The sequence below is a fragment of the Pagrus major genome, chromosome 18, assembly GCF_040436345.1.
Source record: "Pagrus major chromosome 18, Pma_NU_1.0".
Lineage (NCBI taxonomy): Eukaryota > Metazoa > Chordata > Actinopteri > Spariformes > Sparidae > Pagrus > Pagrus major.
In genome coordinates this window covers 8,510,113-8,535,994 of record NC_133232.1, presented here as the reverse complement: position 1 = coordinate 8,535,994, position 25,882 = coordinate 8,510,113, and the positions used below count along the sequence as shown (strand labels likewise).

General features: G+C 41.3%; 1 protein-coding gene across 1 annotated transcript in view; it reads left to right on the top strand.

Annotated features, from left to right (window-relative positions):
- Positions 1-25,882, top strand: part of ppargc1b (peroxisome proliferator-activated receptor gamma, coactivator 1 beta) — a 98,059-nt gene that overhangs the window by 57,648 nt on the left and 14,529 nt on the right. The window contains exons 2-3 of the mRNA XM_073486935.1: positions 11,458-11,643; positions 16,544-16,744. Of these exons, the coding sequence (XP_073343036.1) occupies positions 11,458-11,643; positions 16,544-16,744 (387 nt within the window). The remainder of the gene's footprint in view (positions 1-11,457; positions 11,644-16,543; positions 16,745-25,882) is intronic.

Here is a 25,882-nt window from a genome sequence, read left to right as displayed (position 1 = left end):
CAGGTTTGAATCTTGTTTTGGAGGAAGGAAACAAGCTGCAGCAGACGACAGCGTTTGTACTGAGCTGCTCCCGCTGTGAAAACGTGTTAACTTTGTGAATGTAAAGCAGGTTGCCGCTGCAAAAACACATTGTGGTGCTCAGTCAAGCTTCTCTGGATAAATAAAGATTAAACAGCGTGAGATAATGATTCCCATTGATCTGCAACCTAATCTAGCTGCCGTCCGTACCCTTGTGAGTTTTAATTGTGTGACTTTGTACCTCAATAATCAAACAGCACATAATTGGCTTTTTGTGGCCCTTATTAAATATGGAGGGGGGCCGCGGATGGAGGGGGCATCCTTTTTGTTCGCAGTAATTAAGCACATCCCTTCTGTGTTGGCAGCAGAGGAGAAAAATGAGTTGGGAAGTTTAAATCGTGCAGCTTTCCCTTCTCATTACCTGTCAACAAATTACTTACTGAGCCACAGGCGATGCCTCATGTCATGATGAAGCATTGGTTGTCAACCTGAAGAAAAAGGGGCCCCTCAGAAGGTCACAACATAATTCCAGTCATAAGATGTTCGTATTTTCTTTTTTAAAATTAGTTGTTTCCAGGAAATAAAGTGCTCGTGCACAGGATGGATTCAAAGTTTTGAAACGAAGAAGAAATCATCCGCTGAAACAGACACCCGAAGATGAGATCACTCACAGCGTCTGACAGCTGTACTCTGGGAAATGCAGTTCTGAAACACTACAGCAATTAACGCTTTGCCCTAAAGATGGAGCATTAAAAAGATCAAGACTTGTCTGGATTGCAAAGGGAAAATAAAATCTGTTAATATAGTCTCAATTATCATTACTCGATGTTCACATACAGGGTTTCCTCATTTACGGGGGTCATGAGTGGATACGTTAACACAGTGCTGCTGGGACATCTGAGGTGTCATTTATAAACCACTTCCTGTCAAAGTGACCTACAAGAAAGTGAGAGTTAAGGCAGTGGGACACTTAACAGAGTCCCCAGCCTGGCAGTCCGCCTTATATCTTCCATGTCACTTCAATGTACGAGGCTGGAAAGTGATTACAATTCTCCATCCGGCTCCTCTCATCACCATTTTTCAGCTATATGGGCTCTGGTCTGTCACTTAACCTTCACATGTACCCCCTCCCCATTTTCTGTATGACACTGTTCCTCGAAGACAGCTTCAAGGCGTCAGTTTGGATCATTTAAGGTTCAAATCCTGGTTTAGATATTGGAGAAAGTTTCAATTCTTGCAGATCAAGTATACTGAAATACAGTATATCACTTTGATTTCTAATTACATGGAACAAAATGTAATCTGTAGTACTAATGACTGGAAAAGACTCTTCCTCTTGTCTGTAAATTGTTAGCAGGAGCGATTGGGATTAATGCTCAGTCAAATGTGAGATTTTAATACTATTGCAGCAAAGTGTTCGGAATTTTCCTCTTGTCAGGTTAGGAAAGCTTCAAAGCAGCTTTTTCAAAAGAGAAATGACATTTTGGAGCTTTTGAAATGGAAGAATTTATTCAAAAAGCTCAAATAGATCAACCGATTGAGTAAATCAAATGAAAAATATATCTGTTCTGTTCAGTTATGAACCTCTGTCATGTCTATAAAGGTCAATAACAGAATTTAACTCTGTGCCGGACAGTAGCGGACAGTAGCTTGCCACCTCTGATGCATGAAAAAGGAGCAAAATTAGATTTTTTTTCCTCTTGAGAAATGAGTTAAAGTACAATCCTGCAATAAATAAAAGGGCCTTCTGCAACATCTACATCCTTTGTTGCAACCTTTTCTAAAACCTCTTGATCCAGTGCTTTAGCAGTTTAAAACTAGTGGAACCAAAGCCTTACAGGGTCAGATCTAATTATTCATGTAACACGGTAGTGGATATACTCACTAAACCTGAGAAATCATCTCTCATATTCAAGTGGAGACTTACGGTCTTCTTCGCCTTCACCCTCCTGTGATCTACAGCCGAGGGTTGAGAGAGCTTGACCTTGTATGGTGGTGGAGGTGGTGGTGGTGTATCTGTGTCTGTGTGTGTGCGGGATCGAGTATGTGTGTCTCTAAAGGGAAGTTTGGACAGTCCAGAACACTGGCGAGGACTCAGCGGCACATGACCGAGCTTGTGACTGACCTTACATAACATTACAAAGGGCCTCCTGTAGAGCTGCCAGGAAAGCAACAGCCAGGCCTTTGATTTCTCTGTATGGATCAATAAAGTTTCACATTATTATCAGAACCATGTCACTGCTGGTTTATGTGTTTGTTTATGAGTTTTTATTTAGTTTGGACTAAACAACGAGATCACGAACATCACGAACATCACAAACACAAAGCTGTTGGTGTAGCAATATGGAAAATCTACTATGCACACTGGGTCCGGTGCGAATTATCTGTGGTGTCGCGTTCCACTTTCGTCCCTATGCCCCCTGTTTGCGGAGATGTTAATAAGTACACTTCACGATCAGATTATGTCATTTCTGTTTATTGGTGAATGAGGCCCAATAACTTCCCTCTGGACCCCAAAAGCCTCTTCCCGTGAACGACATACAACCCTTGTAATCAAGTGTGTATCAGCTACATTAGCATCATTGTGTCCCAGCTGCTGGGCGTTCTCTAGCTATATATCGTCCTCGACTCGGTTGTTGAGGTTGTCGTTGTGGCGTTTGTCATACAGTATTGGATGTTGTGAGACAAAAACCGAAAGTTAACTGAAATCCGCTGACATCGATGTCCGTGCAAATATTTTTTCCCCTGAACAAATGTTCTGCAGCAGTGTGCATACGTGTCTCATATCAAAACGATGATATATTGCTATATTTGCCTCGCACTAGTATAAAGTATAATATGTTGATTTCTTTTTGTCATCTATAGTACAAACTATTTACAATTATATATGTGAAATGGAATTGGGACATGGTGTTATCATTTCATGTCAGTTAGCAACTTAATCAATAGCTTGAACTTTTATGCTAAGCTAACTAGCTTGTATGTTCAGTAGTATGTAGTGTTTCTTCAGTTCCAGAGCTTCATATTTTTAGCTTTTTGTCCAAGAAAAGTGGCTCTTTAACTCCAACCCCAAACACTTAACTCAACCAGTGAGACTATTCCAACCTTCAAGGAAGTTCTTGTGTAAGTAAAATCCTAACATGCTATTCATAGAAAAGCACTGGAAAGACATGAAGCTTAGAAGCCATACAGGAGATAACCCTTGAAAGAATGTGTCGTGTGTGTAAAGATAGAAGTGAAGGATGCAGTCCAGCACATCCACATGCTAGAGCACCGCGGCAGTCTCTCGCTGGCCTTTCCATATCCACTTGCTCGTTTTAGCCCAGATAGCTCTCCCACGTGCAGGCCTGCTATAAATAGCGCAGGTTTTAATGCGCGATTGTCCCGGCAGGCTTTTTATGACTGAACGAGCCAGTAGGTTTTCACTGTTGTTACTAAGGCAGAGATTAACCACAAATGGAAGTCGCCACACTTCATTTTTTCTTACACCCCATTCCCCCCATTACTGCTATTATCACACTGTGATGCCCTCCACAAACACACACTAGCAAGCTGATATTATAGGTTCCCAAAGGTCATAAGTCAGGACGAAGTTTTGCATCACATCAGCACAAATTGTAGATGTAAATACTGTAAATTCCTCAGTTCGTTAGCATTTATTCTGCTCTGTTTCAGCATCATTCTTGTATTACTGTATATAATTCCATCATATTTGCCTCTGTTTATAAACCCCTTAAACTCAAAATGAACTTATTCCAATTTCCCCTCAAGTGTGCCCTTTCAGTCACTTCAAAGGTGTCTGGATTCTCCATTAATTTCATGCCCATTTGCCTAATCTGCCCATTCTAATGCTCCATTTAAGCCATAAAAGATTTCAGACAGAGACACATTGAGTGATGTGTTCATTGCTGAGATGCTATTGTGTTATGCCACTGCCATTATAGTGTATTCAAACAGGAAGAATAAGCCACTTCCTTTCCTCTTTATTTCCCTCTTAGTAAGCATAACACATTTATTTTTTTCCCAGGGAAGGGTGACTGAGCACTTTGGTGTTCTTCAGCAAAAAACAAACAAAAGAAAACTGATTTATATTCATACCTCAGACTTCTTGATTTCAAACTCTTTTCGTAGCTTAAGGCCACCTCAGTAGGGAATGTTCAGGGAGTCGGAGTCAGCTTCTTTTAAACTCATTGAGAGTTTTTTTTATGGATTCAAACATGCAAATGTAGGTATAGGCTGACTCCTCATCTCTGGGCTGTTTCACTGCTTTACTGGGCTAATCGTGTAATGAACCGTGTGTGACCCAGAGTGGGAGGGCGCTTCAGCTCTGAAAGAAGGATGAACTGTAAAGCTTTATCAGCTTTTCCAACTGTACAAAGAAACTGTCCTCGCCAGAAAAATGACAGCGTTGGCCCTGTACAAACCCAAGAACAACCTTTATGTTTCCTTGTCAAGTATCTTTTTGCAGTTGTGTGAAAGACATACAGAGAGTTGGCGTTTTGTTTATATTTAATAGTTGTGATAAAGCAATGTTTCTTGGAGTAGACTGATTTGATTGACTGAGTAGCATCATGTGAGATGGTTAACAACGCATGCAATGGGTCTGTGAGTCTCTTGGGCTGCGAGTGCCGACAGAAACCACGTTGCGTGGAATAGAAACGCTGTGTACGAATGAGGAAGGCATCTGGGTCCGTGACGGGCCCGCGGTCAACCAATCAGTGACCTCAGGGGGATGTGTTGTGGTCATTTTGGCTAACAAGGGGGATGGTGTCCCCCTCAAATTCAGTCGCTTGGTTGTTTCTGGACTTGCTGTTTCCCTGCTAATCTTAGCACTCCATAGACCATATTCACATGGCGGCCATTTTCCTCTGACATCATGTTCAGGGTGGGAAGTTCAAATGCTGTAATAATGATGTGTTCCAGGCTGCCAGTCATATAAAACGTAGGGAATCAAATCATCATCATGTCACTGCTTTCAGATTGATCAGCAACTGCAAAAAGATGATGGATAGTGACAATCTGAAGGACACTGGGCCATATTTCAAGGTAAAACAACATAATTGATAACCCATTTGCTACGGTTAGCGTTCAAGCACTTCCTAGATAATATTACTGTGATTACACCCAGTGTGTTTCACTTAATGTTAATGTAAGTAATGTTAGCTAGGAAGTGGTTGAATGCCAACATTAGCTGTTGTCTAACGAAAGCTAATGAGTCATCGAATATGTTGTTTTACCTTGAAATATGGCTGAAAAATGGCTGATGTTCCTCCAGATTTTTAACTATAGTCTTTTCAGTAAGTCATCAGGAAGCGGTGAAATGATAATTTGTCACAGCAGTACGATATTCAAGCTTTCCACCCCGAGCGTGACGTCAGAGGAAAACGGCCCCCGTGTGAATATGGTCTATTGTGCAGTAAGCTGGATTTGCTGTTAAGCTGTACTGCCTTGTGCCACCTCCTCTGGAAGATCTTGGTCTTATTCAGTCACATTTAAAAGAAGACATGACTAAACATCTTTTTGAAGCGGCAAACACCAGCTGTAGGCTTGAAAGGTTTCTCCAAAAAGTTGTTTTTTTTTTTGCAGATCTTGGATTCACAAAAGTTTCCAGTCGTGACAAGTTTTGATATGTTTGGTTTTTCTTTGTAAGATTTCCAGTGGAGTATCCATGTCTGTCTCTGAGCTCACCTGCCTTACGAGTAACCAGTAGGGAGCATGTGTGAGGTCAGAGGTGACTGTTCTCGGACATTAGATGCAACATGTTCAGCCATCGTGTAAATCACAGAACTGCTAGTAAAAGGGAATAAGAGCGGAGCAGAGAAAAAAGCGCTGCTCGTCGTCTGCTTCCTCCTCCCGGCATCTTGAGTCATGTTGTGTAGCTGTCAGGGGCTTCATCATTAGTCAGAGTCAGCGCATTCCCCGGCCGCCTATCGTCTTCTGCTGCTGCGGAGAGGATGTTCAAACGAGCGCCACATATGTGTTGTTGTATGCGTGGGATGTCCCATTGTTTTGAGTGTGTGTTAGCGTGTGACGTGTATGTGTGTGTGACAGAGAGCAGGAGACACCAGCAGAGCGTCATATAAGGCAGCAGATTACCGCTTTGGCACGTGAATGTGACGAGGATGACATCACGTGACGTGTGTGGCTTGTGTGCATGCTGCTCGCGCTCCGCTGCGTGTATGTGTCCAGTTTACCCGTTTAAGTGCGACATGTGTACATGTGTTATTTGTGTGTACCAGTTGGAAACATGGGTGTCATGCCCAAGGATGTTTTCATTGATTGACGGCTGCGATGGAGAGAAGGAGGGAGAGAGGGGCTAAGAGGAAACAAAGAAATCAATCAGCCTGTCCTCTGAGTTTATGAGGAGGAGAGAGAGAAGGATGGAGGAAAGAAGAAGGGAAGAGAAAACAGAGGAGAAGAGGGAAGCCGAGCAGGAGACGAGGGAGAAGGACTCGAGAACAGAGGAGAGACAAGGAGGGAACAGAAGATGGATGAGCAGGGAAGAAGAAGGGGAGAGCTGAAAGAGAAAGATGAAGGGCAGCAAAGGAGAAAGAAAAGAAGAGGAGAGAAGATGATGCTAGAGAGCAGAGAGAAGGTGAGGAGAGGATGAGAAAAGGAGGAGGGAAGATTCTAGGTAAGGATAGAAGAGGAGAGGAAGGATTCAGAGGAGAAAGGTGTATGAGGTAAAAGGAAAAAAGAGATTAGAGGGAAAGGAAGATAACAAGAAAGAATGAAAGGAGGAAAATGGTGGGAGGAAACAACGAGAAGGAGTGCGGAAGGGTTCGAGTTCATATCAGGAGAGGAGGAAACGAGGAAGAAGATGGGTGGAAGAAAGAAAATAAAGCAAGAAAGAAAAGGGGGGAAGAGATTGTGAAAGGAAGGGAACAGGTGAAGGAAAGAGGAAAGGAGTCAAGGAGGTAACGTGAAGGAAGAGAGCAGAGAAGAAGAGAACGAGATGAAAGAGGAAAGAGGAAAGGAAGGATGTGCTGAGCGAACGAGTGGTGAAGGGGGATGAGTCAGGCGCACGTGAGGGGGATGTGAGCTGCATGTTAACTAACACACACACACACACACATACACACACACAGTCATACACACACACAGTCACACACACACACATTAGGTGAAAACACACACCTGCATCAGTGACTGGAGGGAGAGGAAGCAGTGGGAGGGTCTTATAGAGGGCATCCTCTCCCCTCTCATCTCTCTTCTCCTCCCATCTTCCCTTCTTCTTCTTCTCTATCAAGTCACGACTGCTCTCTCCATCCTTCTCCCCATCGCTCCTCCTCTATCGCTCTTTTATTCTCTCTCTTCTGACCCACATCTCTCTTTTTCTCCCTCTCCGTCTTTTCCTTACCCCTTTCTTTCCTTTCCTTTCCTTTCTTCTCCTACAACTCCTTCTCCTCCTTCCTTTTGTCTTTCCTTATCCCTTCACCCCCCCTTCTTTACACTCCTCTCCTCTCCTCCCATCACTCCATCCTCTCTTCTCCTCTCCACTTTGCTGATTGGCTCTTTGATCGTGTCTGCTCCGCTCTACTGTGTAATTCTGCTCTGTAATTTATGAAACCATAAATGATATCAGCTCATGCTATCCATTCCTTGACCCAAATAAACACTCTTCATACTGAACAAATAAACACACACACACACACACACACACACACTCTGTGAGGCAGAGCGGGAACATTTGTACTCTGAGTTGTATGAGGTTGTAGATCAAAGCGCTACGAGCCGTGATCATGAATACAACACGATAAGATAGGCTGAGTTTTTTCTTAAAAACTGAAGCCAGTTTTCTGGATGATGGGAAGTGGAACGTGTGTGTGTGTGTGTGTGTGTGTGTGTGTAGATGTGTGCACCGGAGTGTGTAGAGCAATGAAGGTCAGTGGAAAAAAGCTCTGCAGACATCACTGGTGATTATGAAGTATAGGAAATAAATTAAAAATATTGTGACTAGACAATGACAGATACATTTAAAATATGTTGAAATGATAAGAAAAATATAGTTGTTTTTTCCTGAAATGAAAGATAAAAGTAAGCGTAATTGAAAAGTATGAACAAACACTCAAATTAAAACACACTAACCGGACAAGAACTTCAGGAAGAGAAGAGAAGCGAGTGACAGATGATTATGCTGTTTAGAAGCGGAAATGATTACTCTGACTGTAAATTCATCATTTATATATAAACTATTTGTCGATTAGTTTTGGGGAAATGTAAATTCTGTCAACAGCGTTTGTGAAACGGTTTCTGATGATTAGTCACGATAGGAGGGGGGAAGAGGACAGAGCAGGATTATCAGAGACAGTATATCAACATGAATGCTTCTCTCGTTTATTTTTTTAGGCTTCATTAGCTAAATGATATGATATTAAATGCATGTTGTTTGACTGTTGAAAGTGTAACATACTGTTTTCATACTGCATATGTCTAAGACCCTCTGCAGTCTGAATTTACAGATAAAAAAGAGCTTTGACTAGCTAACCACTAGCTGCTGCTGATCCAACTTAGCATAAAAAAAAATAGATTGAACAAAATGATGAAAATATGGTGAGTAATCTTGTTTACATGTGAACTTTTAGTTCAATAATTGAGTAACTTTAGTATATTTCCAGACATCGTCAGCTATTAATTGTTTTAACGTTACGTTATGTGGTCGTTTACCACTAGCTAACTAACTGCTAGCTGTTGCTGATCCAATTTAACATTAAACAAATTGAACAAACTGATAAAAATAAATACATTAAAATATGTTAATACCTAATACAGTCAATGACTTTTTTGATTGTGAAATCGTCAATGTTCGCTGCATCTAGTAAGCAACAATATTATTAGCTAGCTAGGCCACGCCAGAACAACTGCCTAGTAAATAAGAATGATTTTATCACATTTCCAGACTTACCGACTGAACTGTCACTTTTTTAGGCACCTATTTTTCATAGAACACAATTTAAAATGTTAAAAGGTTTCTGTGGGACATACATTGAAAAAAGACATTTTAGTAGCTCACTTGTTAAGGTTTATTTGTTGGCAAAGGCTGCAACACTGTCGGGGCAAAACCTTGTCACAGTATAACTAGAAGCTTTACATCAATACCACTTGTGCTTGTAATATTCTTATCACTGTAACACTGAATAAAGTTATTTCTTGCCCTGGGGCGGACTATTGACTCACAGGGTTCAGGACAAAATACAAGAGAGTCGATATGCAGTTTATATTCAGTCATATGGAGATGAGATTACTGCTGAGGAAACCTGATAGTAAATGAAAAACGTCCGTTTGATTCAGTTTGAAAGATGCTTGGTGAAACTGGTCGACCCTGTCTGCTCGCCCATTGAGATGAATGGGAAAGTTATTGTGTGAGCGTGTGGGTATGTACGTGAATGAAACAAAGACCAGTAAAAAGCTTCCTCATCATACAGACAATAGGACATTGATCTTTTGCTCTGCTGTGGAACCTGCAATGCTTGTAAAAAATCCAGTTTACCAGCTTTCTTTCCCCTCGTTACCTCCTGTTCTCCTGTCTGTCCTCCTCCTCATACTTTTCCTCCTTCCTTAAAAGTTTTCTCCTTCTTCCTCCTTCATTCTCCTCCCCCAAGAGACCGCAGTCACTTCCCTTCACAATGAATCATGTACGCACACTTCCTGCTGTTCTTTTTTTCTACCCTCTCAATGACGTGGCTCGTGTTTCTGTCTGAATCTCAGCCATGTGTTGTGACTGCAGACCACGTGGTGACTTGAACATCAGTTGAGTAGATCACAAAGAGGGGCTCTTGCAAGGGTTTCAGGGTTTTTTTGTTTGAAGAGATCTTGAGGATGATTTCAAGAAGTTTCCATGTGTCGGTAAGAGCAATTTGAGGATCCTTGGTCTCAGGGTGTCTTAAGGTGGCTATACAGTTACTTGAGGGAAATCCATACATCTTAAGGGGTCATTCATTTGGTCTTTCTTTCAGGGGTCATTGGGGGGTTTCAGGTTTCTTTTAAGGGGCCAGGTGATCCGTTAAAGGAGTCTGGGAGAGTTTATTGGTTCTTGAGGGGGTTTCGGGCTTTTTTTGGGGAGGTTCCCAGAAGGAGTGCCAGATCCAAGGATGGTCAATGATGGGTTTTGGGGTGTTCTTCGTAAGAGTTGAATACAGTTGAACAGGTTGAGCGAGAGTATTCAGGATATACAGGTTTGAGGTTTCTTTGCAGGCAGTCCAGGGGTCCTTGTGAGGGTTTCAAAGATTCTTGATGAAGTTTCTAGAGGTTTTATGGTACAATGACAATTCTTGAAGTTTCTGAAGGGGTATTACGGAATCATGGCAATATTTCATGGATTTGTGAGGGGGATGGCAGGGTGCAAGGGATGTTAAGGGGGTTGAAGGGGTTCTACAAGGGACTTTCACAAAGGGGTTCTGAAGTCCTTGATAAGGTTTATAGGAGGCATTTCAGTTCTTCTGTAGCTTTAAATCTTAATCTGTGAATGAATAAATCTCCATTGGATTGTGTTTACCATTCTATGTGCACGGAGCAAATTATTTACTTTTTAGGAAACTGTACATGGTTCACATGATTCTTGGGATTTGTAAGAAACACAGAAAATAGATTGAAGATTGACCAACCATGTGCCACCGTGACCACAGACCAAGTCCACAGACTTAATAGAGCAGCTCATTTCACTGATTAACACTCCCCCAACCAACGAAGGGGAACTAATCACCTGAGGACCTCTTGGGTCACGTTTGCACTTTGTTGTGAGCCACAGGGAGATGTGCAGGATAAATGCATGGAGACACTTGCAGATAAGTGCCGCTGGTGTATGTGACATATATTCTGACTAATCCTGCATTGTGCTGGGACAGATGCCTCTATTGGTTTCAGTGTCGAACCTCCTCTGACATGAAAGTCTCATTATCTGTAATGAGTAGCTGTTGAGAGATGAGGGGCTGTTGATGAGAGCTCCTTGTGACTCCAACAGTGAACAGTGTAATAATATACAGTATATGCCAGATGATGGAGGCTTTTAGCCAAAGTGCCTCACAGTACTCCAACTGCATACATATTTTAGAAAGCGTGGCCCAATGGGAACTGAACCCCTACTTCTAACAATGGCGGTGCTGCGCTGAGCAGTGATCTTCACAGAAAATACAAACTTTTGCAGTCTCATAGAGGGAACAGAATTATTTCCCATGTTTGGTAGCTTGTGCTTCACAGAGCAATGGTTGCAGAGAAAACATAATTTCCTTTGTGATCGCAGAAGAGAGCAAAGCAGCAGACACGAGTGACGCAAACAGCCTTGTTCATTTCTCACCAAGGATCTTTCCAGCTGTGATCGGCACCTCCAGCTTTGACTCATGCACTTTTGTAGCATCTCAAAAAAGACAAACCGCCAGGGAATTTTGCTTTAATCTCAATGTTTAACTAACGTGACCTTTCCCTCTCTTTTTCCGTCTTCAGTATGGGGAGGAGGAGGTGTGTTCGGACCGTTTGGACACTGACTTCCCGGACATCGACCTCTCCCAGCTGGACACCAGTGACTTCGACAGCGTCAACTGTCTCAGCGAGCTACAGTGGTGCAACGATCAGCCGGCGGACGCATCACCGGCCTCCATCCACTACAGTACAGCAGATGAGCTCTTTGAGGTGGGGCTTCTTCACCAAAATACAGTTCAGTTATACTGTGCAAATGATGCATTCTATCAAGTCAGCCACAGGCCGCCATCAACATCCATCAGAAATATACCATATGCATATATGGCTCTCGTATGTTTTTAAAGGAATAGACTCATAGTAATAAGACTTATCAGTGGATTGACTGAAATCTGGTGCCTCTGGTTCACTTAGAAGTTCATGAAAAGGTGTTAGAAGTACAAATGCAATGTTAAATGCACAAACAAGCACTTGCAGAAGAAAAGAATCCCCTTCGTTAACAAATTCAAGTCCAGATTGCTTCAGGTTTAAGGATAATCCACATCGTTGGCACCCTGAAGCCGTACTTTAACTGTAAAGTTCTCAAATCCGATTTGATTTTGAAAACAACATTCAGCTGGAGCCCTGAACACAACAACAGTGATTCAGCAATAATATAATGATCGTCTTGCATCTTTCAAAAGTTAATATATGCTTAAAAATAATTTGTGATGTAATGTTCAGGGTTAGTCGGTAACAAATTACAGCCCCCCAGAGATGCAAATGAATTTCTGTTCTTCATCTTAGGTTAAGGTTATGGATGAGATGTGGGTGGCTTGCTTTGTGAAAGCTTTTTATTTCTGAACATAATGTTCCAGAGAAATCTTGTTTTTTCAGTTGGCCTTCAACAGATTTGAACATGAGATGCAGAGTCTGAACAGGAAGATGTGATGGCCGAACATTCCTCCATTGTGTGGTGTTCAGAGAAAGTAACTGCTCTAGCAAAGGCTTCTCCAACATGTGAGGCCAAATTCCCAGTGTAACCAACCAGTGTATGATTAGCCTGAATCTGTTGTTTGTTTAGATTTATTTATGTTTTGCATTGCCTTTCCAACAAAGTAAAGAAATATAGGGTGCGGCTACAAGATAAGTTTCTCAGCATGTCTCAGAGGACGCTTTGATACAGTAATACCCTGTTACATTGTATCATTGTGTATCATGAAGGTGGAAGCAGTCCATTAGTTTGGATCATCCCAAGGCTTCTGCAGTGCCAACAAAAGCCCTGTGGCTCCGGTATCAGGTGCCCTTGCTGGATGAATTCAGGGAATACCCTTCTTGTTTTTCTCTATATGAAAGCCAACCTTGGATCATTGATTGTCTATAGGTTTCCAGCCCCAGCGATGTCTCTTGGTCCCATTACAGAGGCTAAATTGAGTGCATCTCGAGAATAAAAGACGGCAACAAAGAGATAAAGTAGCATTTATGTCCAGATCATCGGCTATGTAATGCAACTCTGCTGGTGGAAATTGCTCTGATGCTGCGATGCATCGCAGAGTATTGGTTAAATGAAGACGGGCAAGGCATGATGGGAATGCAGGTGAAGTAAACACAGACTGTCTCTGTCTGTACTCCCTGACTCTGTGTCTCTTAAGGTTTTTATTCTTATTTCGATCCCCATTAGCCGACGTCTGAATGACTGTTTGTCTTCCTGCTGTCGACACAAAACTTTATGACACAGTTGACTACAAGTACTACATTAACTGTAAGAGATATTGGTATTGACAAGAAAATCTTTATGAGACAGACGCAACAACAAGACAAGAGAGAAGACAGCAAAACACTATTTCCTTTCCTTCCTCTCTCCTCCATTCTCACATTGGTCTGTCTGTAGATTTTCACTCTGTGTTACCCTCTCATTTTTTACTTTATTTAGTCTCACAGCTTCTTTGTCCCATACATTTTATCTGACGTTCCTTTTTGCGTCTCTCAGCCATATAATATACCTCTCTTACTGCGTCTCTCTCTTCTTATTTTTCTTCTTTTCACAAATTTTCTCTCGGTTCTGACTTCAGAATGTTTCTCTCATTCCTTTCTTGAACTTTCTGTTTATTTTGCTCACTCCATAACTAATTGTAGCCGTGTATAGGAAATCATTTTATAGATTGTAAATGTAAATTTACTTTTTCATACCTTCCCCTATGCCACCTGCATCAACTTTAAAAAGAACAAGGGATATATTTTCTCAGATTTCCATATCTCTGCTGCCACCCACCAGCCCCCGACACCCACCCCCGCTCCAGCATATTATATTTTAGCCAATACTCTATTGATCAGACTAATACAGCAGAGCAGACGGTGGGACAGCGTTCGGTTATAAACACACATAATGAATAGAGTGATAAGCAGACGGATGAAGCCCCCGGTGTCTCTGTCTCTCTCCTGTCCGTCAATATGCCACTTATTTACAGCAGCGTATCGGAATCTAATCCCATGTCGGGCGGGATTGATCGGTGTTTGTGTGTGGCAGAGCGTCATTTAACCTTGGAGACTGTAGACAGTGACATGGATAGAGTGAGAAAGGTTAGGATAATCATATATTATTATTTGAATGATTATAATAATGCTGCATCTATATTGCCAAGTGAATTAAACGTTGTGCTGACTTCTGTCATTTGTGCAACTTTCTTTTGCCGTCTCTGTTTCTTCCCCACTCACTGTGGAATCTTATTTTAATCTAGGAAATTTTATTAATATCCGTCTAATCCAATTAGCATAGTCAGGTAATATCAGTGAGTGCTTTCGAGTGTACAAACATACTAGTAATGCTGATAAAGTCTTTCTGATTATGAAATATCCACTGAGACAGATGGAGACACAGGAAATACAAAATGGAAAGAACGTCTTGGTTTGAAAAAATCAAATTACGTGATTTTAAAACGTGTATCAGAAGTTAGATTTAAACCCTCTAGTGATGTTGCACAATGTGGAAACGTGAGTAAGCTAGGCAAAAAAGACACTCATGTAACCCAAAGACAACTGTAAGTGTCAGTAAAATATCACATCACAACTTTAATTGTGATTCTGCTGATTTATGACGACTGTTTTTGACATCCTGCAGAGAACTTCTAACTCTAAATTGCAGCAGAAAGAGAGGCAGCGAAGCCCGAGAGAATAAATTTAATAATAAATAGTTTGGCAGCCGGGAACAGATAGAGCTGGATGATAAAAGCAAGAGACAGATGAATGGAGCTCGGTGGCTTCCCGTAGGCCAGCCATGCTATCACCTCTCCACCAGACACTGCTCTCAGCAAGATGGCAGCTCTGTAACAGTAAACAACCCCTGTGTGGATGTAACAGGATGGATGGAAAAAGAACACATTTTGGACTGAAATTACAGATAAACAATATTTTCTGCTGATTATCTGTAAATGTGATTTTCATGCTTGAAAATTGTGGAAAAAAAGCATGTAGACTGTTTAGAGTTACATCATATGAGAGGTAGAAAGGGCCAACTGGTCAATAGCCAATGTATAGTTCTTTCTAATGAGGTTAAAGATCAGGGTTGCATCATCCTGAGCATGTTAATAAATAAGAGCATGACTGGACTTAGAGGGAATGGAGGAGGAAGAAAGAAGCGAGGGGGATTCAAGGAGTGATTCAGCAATGAGACACAGCTTCCAGAAGACATTTTTGCTGCATCTGCTGTGGACAACAATTCCCATTAAAGCAGTATATAAAAATCTCAGAGTTATTTTCCGACCGTCTTAATGACTCAAGATGATGTGACTCAAATGTGGCGGTTGTTTCATTTCTGTGGATTGTAGGGTGCGGTTACACAAGGTTTAGGAAAATATAATTGTTGATTTTCTTTTTCCATCACAAAAGCTTGTTTGTATCTAGTGTGCAAGTCTTGTTTCTAGCCAAGTGGGAGGTGTTCCCTGAAAATAAAGCAGGTGGAAAAGCTTATTATTGATTTATGTTCCTTTGGGGGTCCAATTAGCCGCCTCGTGGTTTTTCTTCAGGCCAAAATCAGACAATATTACATCAATTAAAATATTTTCTCCAAAAACATTTGATAGCATTGAATGTTTCAGTTATGTTCCAACTTCCTTTCAACTGCACATGTGAACAAGTAATCGAGAGGGCCTCTTTCAAAAGCTGCTATTACGACAACAGTCATACAATGGAGGACTCACAGGAAAAAGACCAGAATGCAATGCAGCCTCAGGTAGTTTGGTTTATAAGTAAAGTGACTTTCTGCTTTTCTTCCTTGGAAAGTCTCCTGCAATTTATGTCTCATCCTAAATGTAACAGCGGAGAACAAAAACGTGACGCTGCTTCCTGAAGTGTTTCTACATTCTGGGAAATTTAGGAAACTAATTAAAAATAGAAGATGACAAGGATACATTCAGGACTTCCTGTTCATGTTGGCTTGAAGGAACAGTTCACCCACAAATGAAAATCCAGTCATTATCTCCTCAGCCCTATGTCCAGAGAAAGTCAGGTGAAGTTTCGAAGTCCACAAAACATTTCTGGAGCTTCACAGCAAAACATCGCTTCAGAATCCCCTTAAACAACTGAATTTGGTGGGGACTTAAACATAAAGAAAACAACCAAAAAAAACATGAAATGGCTCCGTACAGTTAATTCAGCGTAATCCAAGTCTCCTGAAGCCTTGAGATCCAAAATGGATTTCTAAAACTGAAATCTTCACTTTAGCTGCTTTAGCGAAAAGCATTAGCATTCACCCCATCTGAAGTGGCTGCACCAGCTCCTCCGCGTGTTGACGGTATAATTAGTCTTTACAAATCCATTTGGGATCTCAAGGCTTCCTGAGACTCGTTATATGCCTGACGAGCTGTTTATGGAGCCATTTGTTTTTTGTTAATTGGGTTGTTTTTTACTTTATAAAACAAGTCCTGATCTACTTCAGTTGTTCAAAAGAGTGCTGCAAGGCTGTTCTGTAATTAAGCTCCAGAAATGTGCCGACTTTCCATCGACATGGGGTTCGAGTAGGTAATGACTGATTTTTAACTTTTGGATGAACTGTTCCTTTAATGGTTTGTGAGTTTGCAAGGCCTGTATTATCACGCTGTATCTCACCCATGTTCTCACTGTGCTCGACTCCCTCCAGATAGAAGAGGAGAATGCGGCTCTGCTCGCGGCTCTCACGGACAGTTTGGATGGCATGGTGGATGCCGAAGTGGGTGGGCTCTCCGTCTTCCCCGCCCTGGGGGAGGAGCCTGATCAGGAAGAGGAAGAAGAAGACAACCTCCCTCTTGCAACCGAGGACTTCAGTCAGTCCCTGGGGGCCGAGACAGAGGACCCATCTCTTGTAAGAACACCTTTATACTTCCCGTTTTTCCTTTTTTCCACCTTTGCTGTAGGACAGTGTAATTGACATAACATTACATGGAGAGACCTCTGATCAAAACACTCAATCCAGTCTCCCCCTGAGGGTCCCTGACTTCACATTTGAAACCAATATCGGAACATTTACCCTCGTTTTAGAACTTTATATTCACCTCAAATACTCTCATGTTTCTTTTTCATCACTGGTCTGTGATTCAAAAAGTCTCTCGCAGCTCAAACAACCGCCGCCTGTTGAAGTTAAGCCTTTCATACACGCTTCAAACACCATCCGCTCCCTCCTCTCACGCCCGCCACACTGTGCCTCTCCTTTCCCATGCTCTCCCGTCTCTTTCTCCCCAGTATCTCAATCTGTGTCGCGTTTGCTAACCTTGATGTTCCTCTTATTGGCCCGCAAGGTTCAAAGTCTGCCTTTAACTCCAGGAAAACAGAGGGGAGCTGAGGCACACAGCGACCTTTCATCCAGTCCGGTCCGATGTGTGTTGTATTGCTGTATATCTAAGGACCACGTGTCCTTAAGAGAATAGAAAGGACGGCTAAAATCCTTTAGACTGAGGACAGAAAACAAATACATATTCAAGGAGTTTGTACAGAAATTAGATTTGGATTTGTGCAATGATTAGAATAAAGTCAAGGTCAGTACTGAATAGCTTGTAGTTTTAAGTAGCAGTAGGCTTACATTAGAGTATTTTTCTTAAACTTAAAATCAAACCAATTATATAACAATGGGACGTTTTGAAAACAAAGAAGGAAAAAGCCCTCATGGTGGACGCCATCCCCCTTGTTAGCAAAAGACCAGGAAGAGTCCCCCTTGTTAACCTGCCGTCCATCTCCCGCCACCATGAGATCAGTAATAGGACCCAGACACCTTCCTATCTGGAACCGGACCTATGACGGATAAATTAATGAGGATTTTAACATTTTGACGGCGCATATCTACTGTTTTTCCAGCCTTTAGTTTGCTGAGTAAAATACTATCATAGTTTATAGAAAAGGTGACCAAAACTATGAAAATAAGACTGTATGTTTTACTGGATCAAGTTTAGGTTTTAGAATCGGGGGTAAAAGTAGCTATAGTCCTCACATGTTTAGTAATCCAACCATGTGTGTGTGGTCTTCCAGCACGTGCTCTGGTTTATGTGTTTGCTTGTCTTGAACCCCAGCCCCCCCCCCATCTCTTTTCACACAGTGCTGCTGGATGCCTCTCTATTTTTCTCTGGGCCCCTCCATCATTCCCCGAACCAGACTTCTAGGAACGAACCTTGTTTTTCTCTCTTTCCCCTGCTCCCCTCCTGTTATCAGCCTCTGCCTGCACCTGAACCGCGTCACCCCTAAAAAACACTAAACCTCCATCTCAACAACAAATTGCCATATCCCTTTACAGTGAATATTGTGCCCTACTTTCTCCTCGGTTCACTCTGCTGTCAGAAGAATGCAGGCGTGCGCTCGGCTCTGGAGCTTAATTGAAGCAGGAAGCTATTTCACTGCAATAAACGACTTATGATTACTGCTGTAATGCAGCCTTATTGCACTTGTCAAGATGAATCCAACCCGCTTCCTTAATTTGACTTAAATTTCACAGCAAATGGGGCTGCTTACAGGGTTTTCTTCCGCGCTCTGATTTAGTGGCAGTCTACAAAGATACTATTGTTTGGCGGCCTTGAGTCATGCCGGATGGCTGAATACCTACAGCGTAAATATTCGCCGAGCTGCGCTGCCTTCCTATTTGCAATTACACACCGAGTCGTACTATAAAACAAGTCTGTCAGTGAACTCAGAGGAGGTTTGTGAAGCTCCGCAATGAAAGGTTGGCTGTTTAGCAACAGGAAGTAAACTAACAACAGGACCAGCTTTTAAAGCTTGAACAAAACTGATAATGATCACAAAGTAGTGAAAAAGGATAAAAGCAAAAAGAAACTGCTTTACTCAAGTCTGGTTTGGGGTTTAAAATTGAATACAAGTCAAACGGAGGATCTTCAGGTTCCAGAAAAATAGCCATGCTAACTCAAAATTTGGACCTCTGCTGCGGATGTCGGACAGACCGTATGCACTGTGTGCCTCAGGAAGTTAGCATAAACTGATTAGCTAACAGACGGAATGTAATGCAGCTCTATATATAATTTTTTTCTATGTGAGAAGTTCGACAGCCCTCAGTAGCTAACATTGTTAGCATGCTAGCTATGTAACACAGTGCATGCATAACTTTAGTGGTTAATATTAGAGCATGGATACCTGTTCTGGCTGGGTTCAGACAAAAATTTAGAAATGATGTCCAGGTTCACACATCAACTGACATGATGCTTTCAAGTTCTATTCGTGAAAATATAGTGTAAAAATAAATTAATGAACTATAAAGTGATATAGTGATAAGTGATAATGAGTGAGAGACCTATTGTCTGTGTTGGGGCTACATGTCCTGTTGAGTGCTGGGGTTTGGTCTTTATTTGACAACTCAGAGCTTTAGCTTAAATTAACGGGGTCATCCCTATGTTCCCACAGCCCTATGTTCCCACATTTCTAGGACATTTTCAAAATTAGGTCTTGTGTTCCTACATTTCCCTTCAATTTAAGCCCTATCCTCCCACAAGATTTTTTGGAAGCACTTTATAGTAAATGAATGAATGAGTAATTTTATTTTGATCAGCAGCAGCAGAAATCATCACAATCACAATCATTACATAGGGCTGTGGGAACATAGGCACGCTCCCAAATTAACTGTGTTGGACTTCAGTCGGGTTTGGATGCAGAAAACAGAATGCCTGGCAGTTGGGGTAAGGCTTGGTAACTACTCTCTCAGGTTCGGACAGGAAAATGCACCCCGAGCCGCACTGTAGTTCATATGTCTTTTAACAAAATATTTCACAAAACTGGCAAACACCTTGCAGGCCAACCTCCTTACACACTTGTCCCCATGCATTATTCATCCTGTTCTTGTCTTTGAGCATATAAAAACTGGGAACATGAGTTTCTCTCTCATGTTTGCAGTGGCGTATTACAAAGATGCATTTCCTTGCATTTAACACTGGGGGTCTGTTATCATGGACACGGAACAACACTGTGTGGAAACGAGGCGTGAAGAGCTAGCATCGTGTGTCATGTTTTTACTGATATGTTTATTTAAGACTGCAGTACCACTGTTGGTAGCATTACAGGATCTGACTGGCATCAGAGAGACAAATGACCAGAGGAAGGGGCATTCTTTCCAAATTGGTGGAAATGATGATGACTGTAATGACCTCAGATGGTTCAGTACAGGAATAAGGATAGTTTGGAAGCTGAGGAGGCCAAAAAATGGCAAGCCTCACAGAGATATCCACTAGCGCGTGGCTAAAACTATGCTGGGATAGTATCAACAAACAGGACGCAGTGAGACAGAACTGGTTTTGTTGCTGTTGACGGTCATGGAGGTATTGTTTATTCCAAAACAATAAGTCAGTGATACTGCGAGGTCAAGCCACCAGATTCCATCGTCTTCACTGTTGTGTTGTGAAACACAGTCGCCCAACACATGACTGCCTGCACTTGTTTCACCTTGAAGACTCCTTGGTTATCAGTCAACCTCTGTCAAAGTAAGAATGAACGTAGGCTGGTTAATCAGATACGCCTGCCAGTTCTCTCAGTCTCCCAGACAGTGAAGGTCGAATGAGAAGTGGTAGGTTCTGTTGGATAGTTACTGTTTTATACTGAGAAGGACCTCACTACAGTGTACGTCATTGTAGAAACCTCCTCCATCATGCTTACATCGTCTGTCAGCTTGGTGTCTCAGTCTTGGAACTTTCTGACATGGCACCAATGACTTTAAGTGCAAACAACATCCTCAATATCAGTTTCATTACCATTAAAAGGATTAAGTGCAGGAGACCTGAAAAGAACAGGAAGCAGATTGATACTGAGAGAATAAATTAAGAGGTAATGATGTGAGGTTTAGGGACAGATGGGTGCTAGATTTACAACTCGTCCTCATACAACTAAATGACTGAATAGGCCGATCGTCAATGACCCCCAACATAAGATATAAGACGGGTCCCACCATGGCACAAAAACTACGCCATATGATAGTTGGACAGAACCAGCAACAGGCAAAACCAACTGGCCCCCTTTCGTCACGTGGTTGTGAAACAGTCACAGTCTGGTTAGTTTTAGGAAAAGATTGCAGTTTGGGTTCAAATAAGCTACGTTAGTGTCTTAAAACATATGTTCTGTATGTGCCGTATGTTTCCTTAGTTAAAAGAACTCAGTGGTGACTTTTGGTTTAGCACAGGACACTAACAGCCGTCTCCTGAGTTAAAGTTATGTGCCTGTATGTCCCAACCGAGAACCCCGTTCTTGTGTGGAATTATCTGCTCGTATACTATGTCTCCTGATGTCCTTCGTGGCTCCCCTTATATACTATGGCCAATAGGAGGTTGCAGCCTAAGAATAAACGTAGATATGAGTTGTATAAGCTGCTTACATGGACGACCTTGATGCAGTTTTGTCCTGGAAGAGAAGTTTCTGTTTTTAGATAAGAGATTTTTACTGTTGCTCATTAACTTTTAGCTTGCGCTCAGCTTAGACTGTTCGTGCTCTGCATGTTACAGAATAATAGCCAATACCAATTATGTATCCTGCATTTTATTGCTGCAGTAACTAGAGCTGCAATGATTAATCCAGTGATCGGTTAGATTTACTACTACTAACAACTATTTTGATAATCGAATTATCAGTTTGAGTCATTCTTTAAAGAAAAAAGTCAAACTTCTTTGACTCCAGCTTCTTAGATGTGAATATTTTCTGGTTTCTTCACTCCTCTGTGACAGTAATATCTTCGGGTTGTGGAAAAAAACAAGACATTTGCAGACGTTATCTTAGACTTTGGAAGCACTGATAAAAAAATGTCACAACTTTTGGACATTTTATCAACCAACTTGTATTAATTGAAGAAAATAATCAACAGTTTAATCTGCAATTTAAAAAAATAATCCTCAGCTGCAGCCGTAGCAGCAACCCCTGATGTTTTATCCTCCACCTGTACTGCACTTGTCATTCCAGCTTGTTTTTCCTTAAATACTGTAACAGCAGAGCTGAAAAAGTCTTTTCTATCCCCAGACACGCACCACTCAGTCACTTGGTTGCTGCTTCATTCCTCTGACAGCTGGCAAGATAACACACTTTTCCAAAAGTCTCCTCACATACACACAGGTCCCTGTTTGTGTCACACAACCACACAGCGCTACAACTTTTTACTACTGCTGCTGCCAGACTGCTACTACAGTCTCTACCTCTATCTGTGTTGTTGCCTCCATAGCTTCTGAAATATTTTCCCCTGGGGCATCATCCTGGTGCACCTCAAGGCAGCAAGGTTGTGACTAGGAAGACAAGTCAAGCCTCAGAGTTTTTCAGAGTTTCTATGGAAGTTATGAGAAGCCTGTGCTGCTATGCTATTACGATTCACCTGTAGCAGCCACTTAGCTGGAGTAATACCAAACATTTCCCAGTGTAAATTAGTGTTTACACCACTACATGCACCTATATTTATATCAGAGCTCTTCCATGACCTGGTGTTTTTCTTTCTCTTTCCGTTAATTAATGTTTTCCAGTCTGGTATTTTACCGTTTGCCCAAGAAAAAAAGATCTACTAAGACAACATTTTAAAATATTTCTTCCTCATTCCTATAAACTGACTTCTTGAAGATTTATTTTAGATTTACTTTACTCCAGGACTGACTGTAGCCCCCCCGACAGATGCCGAATATTCCACTTCACTGAATATAAATCATATCATCCTGCATCCTCGCTCTGTTTCCACTACTTAAACTATCATTTGCAAAAAATAGCAACCTGACATTCACATCCAGTCACACAGAAAAGCCTGGTGTAATGACATTATGCTGTTTACTCTACTGAAGCTGCCAGATGTGCGTGTGTCTCTGTGTATGTGCTTCGGCCCCTATTTCTATCAGTTGAGTAGTTTACCGTCACATGACTGATGTCACTCATGTGTTCAGGCCTGAGTGTGGCGCTGCCCTCTACTGGTGAGACGTGATACCGCAGGATGTGTGTCTGTTCATGTGACTGTCTGTCAACCTGTTTGAAATTTTATTAGCTTGATTGGATTCACATTAAAGATGCAATTTATTTATGACTCGTCTTTTTTAATGAAACATATTAACTAGTCATAAATCCACTAACATTCTTTATTATTGATTTGTGTGTAATTTAATTAATATATTATAAACCCACACTGGCATGTAAATGTATATTAGAGCAGATTTACAACTTAATTAAAACATATAGATATATAAATGAACCTGATTATATATAGATATCAGAAAATATATCAGAAAAGTTATATATTATAGGAAATAAGACAAGTTATAATGTGTTTCGGAAATACAGATGGGTGAAATAATAAAGGAAAACCAACATAAGCCCTAAAACGTAGGAAACACTGAGGCCTCGATTTAAGTGTCTGTATTACATGCTCTGCTAATTTAATTACGGCTTTCCTTTGTCACCCATCTGCATCTTGAATTGTTGTTTTTATTAGTCGAACTATAACTGCAGACTGGATTGTTGTTGAGATTTGTCACACTGTAATTACAGCTCATCAAAACACACTTGCAGACATCTAAAATATAATTATGATCAATCTCAACCATTTCACAGTTCACACTAAAACCGCCTGCCTTGTGCTTAGTTGTCTTGATCGTCTGAGTCAAAATCATGTGTCTCCAAGTGTTCACTATTTCTTTGAGGTAGTTCAGATGGTTTTAAGATACTTCATAAGCCAATAATGTTGGCAAACAGACCAAAGTTTAAGACTTAAACATATATGAAAAGTGGAGATACATGGGCGCCGTCCATCTCCTCCTGTTTACACATGTAGTATTTCATGTGCTGATCACCTGTTTAGTTTACACATGCCTCCTCTTTGATTCACACTTATCAGTCCATGTTTTAGTGAATTTACTCCCTCACTGGGTTTTTTCACATCACCATGTGTGTTCACATGCTCTGTGTGTGTCTCTGTTCGTGGACCTCATTTATAAAACCAACTTGTGATCTAAAATATGAACATTTCATGCAAAAATGAAAATCCAGTCATTATCTTTTTCCCCCCATGCTGACAGAAAGCCGGGCGAAGTTTCGTAGTCCAAACATTTCTGAAGCTTCACAATAAAATAGCTTTGCAGCATTTTCTTGAACACCAGAAGTAGATGGGGACTTGTTTAATGAAGATATTATTTTCACCCGACCTTGTGTTGTGAGTGAAAAAAAGTATTTTTAAATCAATTTGGTATCCGTGCGCTTCTGGAGACTTTGATTACACCGGCCAAGCTGTGTGAAGCCACATGTATTTTTTGCTTTTTCAGTTATTTTAAAACATGTCCCCATCTACAAAACTTCACTCAACTTTCCACCGAAATGGGGTTGAGTAGATTGTGGCAACATTGTCATTTTTTGGGTGAATTGTTTCTTTAAGGTCAGACTATTTCTTTTTAATATCAGCCACAATTCTGTCGTTCTTCCCCAGCTTGTTCACTGTAGCAGCGACATACTCCCACCGAATAACACGTGTTGCCTGGTTTATGTGTCCTCTACCATCGCTGTGACCTCAGCTTCCTAAAACTTTGAGCTTCTCTTTTGGTCCATGACTATGCCTGATCAAACCCTCATTTGTGCTTCATTATATTTAATTAAGTTGTTTTTAGATTTATAGATCACAAGAGCTTAAGTTACAAATGGGATTCTTAGAACCTGCTTAACCAAGACTTTTTTTTATGAATCAAACGTAAGCACACAGAATGTCAACACTAACATTTTCATAAATGAAGTCCCATGTGTTTATGTTTCTCCATTGATGTGTTTGCATTTGTCTTTTATTTGTGTGTAGCTATGTCCCTCTGTTTATGTGTGATTGCAACTGCACCGGCGCTTTTTCTAGTGTGTTTGTGAGTGTGTTTGTGTGTGTGCGTGTGTGTGTGTGTGTGTCCCACCACAGAACAAGGCCTCCATTGATGCTCCCGGTGGAGCTCTGGAAGGCGTCCAGAGTAGAGTAGAGTATAGCGGAGAAGAGTAGAGAGTGTTTGAGGGGCCCGAATGCTGCTTTCAGCGTTTCAAACAGACACAAACCTTCAGTCTCCTCTTTACTTCCCTCAATGGGACTCTCTCAGAGGAGCATCATCGCACGCTGTGAGCCAAGTTGGCTCGCCCACAAAGGGCCGCCGTGTCCCCATTAGTGATGCAGGCGATCGTCCTGTCAGTCATTTGACCCAGATAGTATTCTTTGGTAACAGCCAGCTAATGTTGTTCTCATTAAAAGTATTTACAGTAATAAACAATGATAGTGCCGTAAGTAAAATGTGATTTAACTATGACCCCTGGACAATGATCTGCAGCTTTATGGCAAACAACCACCACTATAAATAATAATCTGTTGTATATTTTCAGAGTAGCATCTTTTTAAGCTTTATGCCTCAGAATTTTCTCTCTATAAAGGTTTCCATTACTTTCTCATAAAGATGTATGACAACCCTAAAAGCCCATAAAGTGGTACTAAAAGCCCTTCTTAGATATATGGTTCCCCATATAAAGTGAACTAGGGGTGGGTCAGCAGGTTTGATGTATATTTATAGCTGGTATGGTGCCATCACTGAGGTCCAGTGGATGATTAAATGGCAAAGCTAAAGGCTAAATATATAACAAGGAAGCTGGATGTACATACAGTTTTATTTTTAGTGTTTCACAAGTTTAATTCAGGTGAAAGGTCTGATGAGATAAATTAAAACAAAAATGAAAATGAACATAAAGTGCTCCTGTTTTGTATTTCGTGTAGCCTAAAATGTTGATCCTTCTAACTAGCCAGCAGCTAATGTCCTAAATCAACATGCTGATAACTTAGCTAGTACTAGCAAGGTTAGCTTGCGCTTAAGTTTGATGTTTAAAAGAAGGTAAGCATTAGCTGAGTAGATACTAGCTAGCTAACGGAAAATACTTGTTTCTGACTGACTCCTGTTTCAAAAGTACTTTTCTTTGTAATTTCCCAAAGTTTTCGTTCCTTAATATTCTGATGGATTCGCAGCATAGAAACACAGATGTCCTCTGGATAATTGAATCACAT